This window comes from Antrostomus carolinensis, unplaced genomic scaffold (assembly GCF_000700745.2).
Source record: "Antrostomus carolinensis isolate BGI_N321 unplaced genomic scaffold, ASM70074v2 scaffold8907, whole genome shotgun sequence".
Taxonomy (NCBI): Eukaryota; Metazoa; Chordata; class Aves; order Caprimulgiformes; family Caprimulgidae; genus Antrostomus; species Antrostomus carolinensis.
The window spans coordinates 76,322-83,758 of record NW_010327999.1 but is presented as its reverse complement, the minus strand read 5'-3'; the positions used below and the strand labels follow the sequence as shown (position 1 = coordinate 83,758).

Here is a 7,437-nt window from a genome sequence, read left to right as displayed (position 1 = left end):
TGAGGCTGGAGTGCCCGATTCCCTTATTCACCTTTGAAAACCCAGCCTGTAGTAGCAAACATGTCCTTTCTCTAAAATTGTCTGGTTCACTTTATATTTACTAGGTCTGAAGACAGTATGTATTTTTATCTTCTCTCTGTCCAGAACCCTCCCCAAAATGGTATCAAAGCTTCAAACCAAATATCAAGATGTCCAAGACATGTACAAGTAAAAAACTGGGAAAATGGATCCAGCTTTCTTGACACACTACACCTGACAGCAAAGGAGGTGAGATATGGAACCTTAAACAGTGATTTCTCATAACTTTGAAAAGATACAGAGTACAACACTGGTTTTTGACATTTTATTGTTTTTCAGGTTATCAACTGCCAGACCAAAGCCTGCCAAGGGGCACTCATGACCCCCAAGGGCCTGGTGAAAGGTACTAGAGATGGGCCAGTTCCACAGGCAGAGCTTTTGCCTCAGGCAATAGACTTTATCAAGCAGTACTACAGTTCATTTAAAGAGTAAGCCAACTTTACCTTCATTTTAGGTATAAAAGTCCTCTGCCTACCTACTTGTCAGTGAGACTATAGGAGTGTTTAGTTTCTTCCCAGCTATCAGTAACTATCCTGTTACATAGCATGCATTCAGAGAATAGATAAGGACTATTATAAAGGGTAAATAAAACCGTTACTGCACTTCATATGCTGTATCTGCCAATCCCAGGTCTTGGGAATACAGAAATGGCCTCTGCACAGTGCATTCCTCAGCCCCATCCTTCCCTGTTACATTATAGTGTGTTTATAATAAGCACCTTGATTGGGACTCTCTTACAGAATGTTACCTTCTGTTTTCAGGTAACATTGGATGTTAATGGGATTAGCTCCTGCTCAGATCAGTCTTAGATGTGAATAATGTGGATAATGTCTTTTGTTTGTGCTGTTCCAAGTATCTTTTCTCTGTGTTCTTTTGTTCTCTGTTTTGACTCTCAAGGCTTTAGCTAAAGATGGGAAGGCCAGTCTCTTGCTTCTCAACCTTGCTCTGTGCTATCATAACATAAGCTCACTGAGCCTGCTGAGAGGGATGCTCTAGCTTCAGAAAAAGAGATTTGTGTTTTCACAAGAATGGACATGGTGCAGAGACATCTTGTTGCAGGAAAAACTGGAACATCTGGTTGAGGTCCAAGAGTTTGCAGCTACAGAGTTTTCACATGACAAGCTTTCAAGTGACAATTGAATGTTTGCTCATCCCATTATAAAACATTATCAGACTTTCAAAGGGACTCAGCCACATAATGGCTACTTCTTCAGACACTTTGAACTCTTCTACAAAGCCTTCTTCCATCTGAATCTTTCTGAAAGTCCCTGTCTTACACACAGACTGTACTCACTTGCCAGCCTATTACATTTGCACATCTCTGTGTTGCTGCTCATGGCTATTTGATCACATTGATTTACACTATCTTACATGCTTGCCCTTGATCTTTCATCTTGTTGAAAATGTGAAAACTCTCAGACAGTGCAGGCTATTTTCATTCTGTCTGTAAGCCAACAAAACAATTTTTGTCTGTGCTGTGATAAATATTTCCTAATGTTTTGACTTCATTCTCTGTTATCAAGCTAAAGAATTTTAGAGTTGGTTTCCCTGACAAAGGAATTGCTCAGCACTTCCTTTTAGGAATGAAAATCCTACTTACTTTGCCCAGAAGTACTGTGTCCCTGTGAAAATAATAGAGCTTTGAGAGGACAGTCACTATAATCCTACTTCTGTGCTGAAGCTAGCATGTTCTCTACTTTTCATTTACTTGTGATTTGATGATTTTTTCCAAAGTAATGTAGAAAATCCAAATAGAAACTGAAAACTTACACAGAAAAGCTTGTGATCAATTCATGTATGTGTTGGGTGGTGAAGGGATGGTGTCGCCACTTAAATTTCTAGCGTGTTAGTTTCTTCATTAGGCTAGGAAGGTCTGTCATTTGCACTCAATAAGGACAGTTCCTAAATTCTGAAGCCAGGAAAAATTCTCCTCAGTAGTCCTCAGTCAGAGTCCTATGTACTTAACTCATCCCTTTGTGTGGAATACACCCTGCTTTTTGATTCAAGTCTCAGACCTTAGTCTGCTGCAATAGGTAACAGCTATGCTTCAGGGACAGAAGTGTGGGGCAGTGGAGAGGAGGTGGGGAGCAGGTGATGGTGACTTCTTGCAGCCAAAGCACAGTGAAATTGCTGACTTCATGAGGTGATGGTTGTTTTCACAAAGGATAGAGGATTTTTTATGGACCTGTTGCACATCCAGAGAATGTAGATTTATAACAGGGACAGGTTTCTCAGTGTTTATTCAGACTTGCTCTATCTCAGCCTACATAGATGCTAATCCCCTCCCTGGAAATCTACCTGCATCCTGGCAGATAAAAAAAGTGATGTAAGTACAAGGCTCCTTGTGCAAAAGGATGGTCAAAGGCTTTATGGCTTCAGCAGTGTCTGTGCTCTTCTTTACCCAGAACATAAAGAGAATATCTGCAATTTAAATCAGTTCTAAGTAATGAAATTCTCATTGTTTCTTTTCACGGCTGTTTCCCATTCAAAAGGCCAAAAATAGAAGAACACCTGGTCCGACTGGAAACAGTGACCAAGGAGGTAGAAACAACAGGAACCTACCATCTGACAAAGGATGAACTGATCTTTGCTGCCAAACAGGCCTGGAGGAACGCGCCAAGGTGCATTGGGAGAATCCAGTGGTCCAATCTGCAGGTAACCTATGAGTCTAGGCATTTTGGGCCAAATAGTTGTCTGCTGTAAATCAGAACGATGTCCTTTACTTGGATAAAATAGGCCAGTTGCTTCAGGTGAGGACTATTTCCTCCTGTACATATCATAAGATCAACATTTTTAGTTCTCTGCTTCATAGTTAAATGAAAGGTGTAGGATGCTGGCGTAGAAATGAGCTATGTCATGGAACCAGGTGCGTGCCTTGGTCCTTGGAGGATTGTTCCATGTGAAAATGATGCATATAAGAACAATAAAAATCAACCTTTCCTAGTGGAGCTACAATTAAATTGAGAAATACTGATTTTTCATCTCACTTTTTTCCTTAATCTTTCCTTTCCTTAAATGTATAAGAAAAATAATGAGCTTACATTACTGTTTCCAAATCAGTTTTTTTCTTTACCTTTCTTTCGGAAACACGTAGGTGTTTGATGCACGTGATTGTAAAACAGCAAAGGAAATGTTTGAGCATATCTGTCGTCATATTCAGTATGCCACAAACAATGGAAATATAAGGTAGGTCTCTTTAATTTTGATTTTAAATAACAAAAATTGCATCCAGTTCTGGATTCAAAACTCTGCATAAGACCTGAAGTGGTCTGTCTAAATATTTTGGCAACTTGTCTCTGCTGTTAATTCTCCTGGTGCTTAGATGTTCCTCCCATGTGTACAATCAACTGTTTTGAACTTTTGTAATTTTCATGGCTGATACTGCAAAATCTTTTGTAATTCCTGGGGAAAATAGATTATTTGAAGATTCAGGGAGGTGGCTGTAGAGGATGAATGATTTTCTTTCTACTGATGTTTATTTTAGAAATATAAAATAATTGCTCTTGGTAACAATTTATGTCTTAATAGTTAAAATGTGTTTGAAGTGCTGCTGTGGTGTAATGGGATTTGATTGTCTCTCTGGGCAGATCAGCCATCACTGTCTTCCCCCAGAGGACTGATGGGAAACACGATTTCCGTGTTTGGAACAGCCAGCTCATCCGATACGCTGGATATCAGATGCCAGATGGGTCTATCGTAGGAGACCCTGCCAGTGTGGAGTTCACACAGGTACAGTTCTCAGCACAGAATCACAACTGCTCCCCAGCTTGTCTAACCCACCTGGCTTTTTTCTTTTTCCCTTGCATGTTTATGTAGTGGGAGGGAAGTGTGGTGGTCAGGAGCGAATGAGATGTTCTGCCCCATGTGTTCTGGGTGCAGGCTGGAGCAATAATTTCTTACAATCCTGGTATAAAAATACTCCCCTCCATCTCAGAACAGGGTGAACTAATGCTCCCCTGAAGTCAAGGACCCAATCGGGACTTGAACAACATGTCTCAAAATTGTTTAAATGGGAAGGATAACCTTTGTCACCTAAAACTTACCTCAGCAGGCTTTAGAGGATTAACATTCTTTTGTCTTGAAATCCAGAGGGGTGGAAACCTAAAAAAACCCCAAATGTACTTTCTTTACAGTTGTGCATCGAGCTTGGGTGGAAGCCGAAATATGGCCGCTTTGATGTAGTTCCACTTGTTCTCCAAGCAAATGGCCAAGACCCAGAAATATTTGAATTCCCGCCAGAAATTGTCCTCGAAGTGCCAATGGAGCATCCAAAGTAAGCACACAAGATCTGGATAATTGCATTTTTGCCTCTGCCTCACCTTGGCAGGTTATTAGCCTGCGCTTGGGGCAGTCATTTTATGAGTTCTTTGTTAGGATGAAATTATGGTAAATTGTCCTGGAAGATAAAACACCTGTTAAAACAATGAAATGAGTTTTAAATTAAGGAAGCCAATAGCAATTGTTGGAAATCTTTTTTCCCAATCTACATTTCAATCATATTCAGAACTTAAATAATCATAATTTCTTATGCCAGTGTAATGTACACATGTAAAGTATGGCTGCACTCAACAAAATGTTTACTGCCTTTCTCTTTGTTTTTTCCTTCATGTTTGCTTTGGGAGTGGCCTGCAGACTGCAGAACTCTGCAATACTCTTCTGCACTTTCTTTAGCAGGCAATTTCCAGTTACTACATTGTAAATAAAAACTGCCATGAGCTTTGGCAGACCATGCTTCATGGGTCGTTTCTCCTAGAGTTGCTATTCTTTATCTTCCTGGGCTTTTTTGGTTATTGCCTAAAGGAGGAGCAGACACATAAAGTAATAATTCAAAATGCTTGTTTAACAGGTACAAATGGTTTAAGGAGTTAGATCTGAAGTGGTATGCCCTGCCTGCTGTTGCCAACATGCTGCTTGAGGTGGGAGGCCTGGAGTTTACTGGGTGTCCTTTCAATGGCTGGTACATGGGGACAGAGATAGGAGTGCGAGACTTCTGTGACGTACAGCGATACAATATCCTCAAGGTAATCTGCAGGAGCAGGAGTGTGCTGATCTGCGAAGGGAATGAACCTGTTGGGTGAAGTGTTCTTGAAAAAGATGTGCCATCAGTCTTTGCTGGGATGAGTGTCGTATTTATGTCACACCAAAATTTCAGTGCTAATCTGACACGCTATCCAGACTGTTATGGCACATCTTGATTCTCTGCTGAGATTATGACTGCCACACTGTATGACTGTTCTTACAGTGTTCTGACAGTAACTGGATAGAATGGTGAAAATGCAACTGTGAAAAAATACTGAAAATTGTGTCCAAAGGGAATTCTTCCCCAGTTTTGCCCTGAGTCCTGCTGATTCAGGACTTGTGGTCTCGGACTGTACATTTCTCAGAGGTATATTTATGTCAATTCCAGTCTGCTGTTGACAAGGCAGTGGAGTCCTGGTGGTTAGCTGCAGGTCTTGGGCACCTCACCAGTACAAATTAGTAAGGATGACTTATAACCAGATACTGCCACTTTTTAAACCATTTAGTCCAGGAGAGAACCACTCCCTGCTTTACCAAACTGGAACAGCCTCAAGAACCAGAACTCCATAATTCATGTTTACCTCTAATCTCAAGTGTTTCTGCTGACATCACTTTCCCCAGTATAAGACTGACTTTTCCCCTTCCACAATACTCTCTCCTGCATGTTAATGTGATGAGGTGAAGAAACCATGATGTCTAAGACCCACGTAGTAAATTTGCTTTTCCCTTTTCTCTCTCTTTTTCACATGTAGGAGGTGGGGAGAAGAATGGGACTGGAAACAAACAAGCTTTCATCGTTATGGAAAGACCGAGCTGTTGTAGAGATAAATGTGGCTGTGCTTTATAGCTTCCAAGTAAGTCAACAAGCATGGTATCTGGAGGGACACTCAATACTGAGTGTCCCTTTTGCTTTCATTTATAACAGCTTTATGCAAACATAGTGCCAATAAACCAATGCTCAATGGAGGTTATCAGTGTGATACCAATAGAGTTATTCTTGATTTACACCTGGGAAAGCCCAGGAATCCATATTTCCTGTTGTTACCAGAAAAAAATCTCAAGTGAAGGCAGAAGGGAGAGAAAAAGAAAAGGAAGTTAAGAGCAAGATTTTTCGTCCTTTTAACACATATGTCTAAGTGTCAAAATCTGTGTAAAGATATTGGATTAATATCATTTATTTACAATTACAGTTTATTTATCTTATAATAAAATAATATGAAAGTTGTGTAAAAATGAATCAGAGGCTTTTCAGCATGCACTCCTAGTGCTGGAGAGGTAAAATGCTGATGTTTAAAAAAAAAAAATAAGAGTCCTTAATCAAAGGTCCCCCTCAATCTGTATCTATATGATAGTTGCCAATAGTAATTATTTCCCAGCACTGAATAAAGTCCTTGAAATATTAACCAAAGCTAAAGGATTACTTTAACTACATCAGGAAGAAGAGTAGAATGAGCTTTTTAATGCCTGTCTTTCTTTTTGCAATTATTCTAGAAACAAAATGTGACTATCATGGATCACCACTCTGCTGCCGAGTCCTTCATGAAATACATGCAGAACGAGTACCGCGTGCGAGGAGGCTGCCCGGCTGACTGGGTGTGGATTGTGCCTCCTATGTCAGGGAGCATAACTCCCGTGTTCCACCAGGAGATGTTGAACTATGTCCTCACTCCCTTCTATTACTACCAGGTACACATTATCAAAAAAAATACAATTCTAATAGACAGCTTCAGCAGTGCAAATGATAATGAGACCTGAAGAAGTCTGAATGAAAAGCCCTGGCTAATGAAAGTTCTCTAGAGAGATTCATAAGTAGCAGGCAATATCTGTTGTACTGTGGAGGGTTATGTTAGTTCTGTTGAATTCTCAAGCTGTAAGTAAGATGCAATTCAATGCTACAGAGACTGATCTCATATTTGTACACAGTGGATTGTGTATACAGATTCTGTTTAATCTGGTCTTTTCAAAGATATAAAAATTATTCATTATTTTACATTTCTTACTTGAACTCTTTCTTTTTTTTCCTTTTTATTTATTTTTTTTTAAAGGTTGATGCATGGAAAACACACGTCTGGCATGATAAGACCCGGAGGCCAAAGAAAAAAGAAATAAAGTTTAGTGTCTTGGCAAAGTAAGTTGTTCATGCTTTTGTTCAGCTACTCTATTGTTGTGATGTTTCTGTTCCACATTTTTGTGAGTAATTATTACAGTAGGGACCCCTGGAATTGTTTGAGTCATAGACTTACCTGTCCCCAGTTAGGTAGTATTCATATCCAAGATTCTTATTCAGGACTATATAGTGTATTGATTCTGAACAGTTTTCCAAGGAAAAGCCATGCTCAA

At 39.8% G+C, this 7,437-nt stretch overlaps 1 protein-coding gene across 1 annotated transcript in view; it reads left to right on the top strand.

The window, feature by feature from the left end:
* NOS2 (nitric oxide synthase 2) overlaps positions 1–7,437 on the top strand; it is an 18,862-nt gene that overhangs the window by 3,072 nt on the left and 8,353 nt on the right. Inside the window, exons 4-13 of the mRNA XM_010172081.1 lie at positions 145–267; positions 358–506; positions 2,571–2,733; positions 3,173–3,264; positions 3,666–3,807; positions 4,212–4,351; positions 4,925–5,099; positions 5,850–5,951; positions 6,589–6,783; positions 7,143–7,225. Coding sequence (XP_010170383.1) covers positions 145–267; positions 358–506; positions 2,571–2,733; positions 3,173–3,264; positions 3,666–3,807; positions 4,212–4,351; positions 4,925–5,099; positions 5,850–5,951; positions 6,589–6,783; positions 7,143–7,225 — 1,364 coding nt within the window. The remainder of the gene's footprint in view (positions 1–144; positions 268–357; positions 507–2,570; positions 2,734–3,172; positions 3,265–3,665; positions 3,808–4,211; positions 4,352–4,924; positions 5,100–5,849; positions 5,952–6,588; positions 6,784–7,142; positions 7,226–7,437) is intronic.